Here is a 1260-nt window from a genome sequence, read left to right as displayed (position 1 = left end):
TTAAATCTAAAAGTGTCCACCCTATAGCATTCTTGTGTTGCCTCAACACATTGATGAGCTTCTCTTCTTGTTCTTCACTCAAACTTGAGTTGATGATTATTGGATATGTATTGTTGCTCCCCAAGTAAGCATACTTCAAGCTTGGGGGCAGGGTTTTCAACTCTAGCTTTGGTGCTTCCACTTTCTCTTTGGTTTCCTTATCTAGCATGATTGAGTCTTCTAGGATTTCTTATGATAGTTCACCACATGATGCTTGATGATCTTGCTCCCTTGCTTCTTCACATTGATCTTCTTCTAGGACTCCTTGAACTAATTTTTCCATTGTGTCCACTATCATACATTCTCCAATGGATTTCTTGGGGTAGCTCATTGCAATGAAAACATTGAACACCATCTTTTCTTCATGTAGTCTTATGACCAACTCTCTCTTTTGCACATCAATTATAGCTCCAGCTGTTGCCAAGAATGGTCTTCCTAGTATGATGGATGCATTAGACTCTTCCTCCATGTCAAGCACAACAAAATCAACTGGGGAGATGAACTCTCCCACTTTAACCAACAAGTCTTCCACCACTCCATAAGGAAACTTGAATGTTCTATCAGCTAGTTGGAGTGCCATCCTTGTTGGTTTGGCCTCTTTAATTCTCATTCTCTTCATCATGGCCAATGATATAAGGTTGATGCTAGCTCCTAAATCACATAGTGCCTTCTCAATGCTTATGTCCCCTATGATGCAAGGGATTTGAAAGCTTCCAGGGTCTTTTATCTTTTGGAAAAGTTTCTTTTGTATAATTGCACTACATTCTTCTGTGAGCACCACAGTTTTCTTTTCTCCCCAGTTTCTTTTCTTTGTCATGAACTCTTTTAGGAACTTGGCATAGAGTGACATTTGCTCTAATGCCTCAGTAAAAGGGATGTTGATTTAGAGCCTCTTGAAGATCTCCAAGAATCTAGAAAACTGGCTGTCCTTCCCATCTTTTCTTTGCCTTTGTGGGTAGGGTGCCTTTGGTACATAGGGCTTCAAGACTTATTTTGGTGGAGCTGGAGTATGTGTCTCTTCTTCCTTCTTGATTTCTGAATTATTTGCAACTTCTTCTTCTTGAAAATTGTGGCTTGAGGATGTCTCCTTCACCACATTCCCACTTTTTAGTGTGATGGCCTTGCATTCTCCTCTAGGATTGGTCATGGTATCACTTGGGAATGTGTTTATAGGCATTGGTATTTGCTTGGATAGATATCCTAATTGTGACTCCAGTTTTG

At 40.1% G+C, this 1260-nt stretch overlaps 1 protein-coding gene across 1 annotated transcript; it reads right to left on the bottom strand.

The window, feature by feature from the left end:
• Positions 1–229: 229 nt before the first annotated feature.
• LOC107615454 (uncharacterized) lies at positions 230–889 on the bottom strand. The gene has a single exon (XM_016317515.1). The coding sequence runs from the start codon at positions 887–889 to the stop codon at positions 230–232; it is 660 nt and encodes a 219-aa protein (XP_016173001.1).
• Between the last annotated feature and the right edge of the window lie 371 nt (positions 890–1260).

Source organism: Arachis ipaensis, chromosome B9 (assembly GCF_059453495.1).
Source record: "Arachis ipaensis isolate K30076 ecotype BB chromosome B9, ASM5945349v1, whole genome shotgun sequence".
Classification (NCBI taxonomy): domain Eukaryota; kingdom Viridiplantae; phylum Streptophyta; class Magnoliopsida; order Fabales; family Fabaceae; genus Arachis; species Arachis ipaensis.
Note: the sequence above shows the minus strand (reverse complement) of the source record. Positions and strands in the feature narration are given on the sequence as shown.

Coding starts and splice junctions, on each gene's coding strand:
- LOC107615454 (XM_016317515.1), bottom strand. CDS start 889: ATGTCACTCTATGCCAAGTTCCTAAAAGAGTTCATGACAAAGAAAAGA.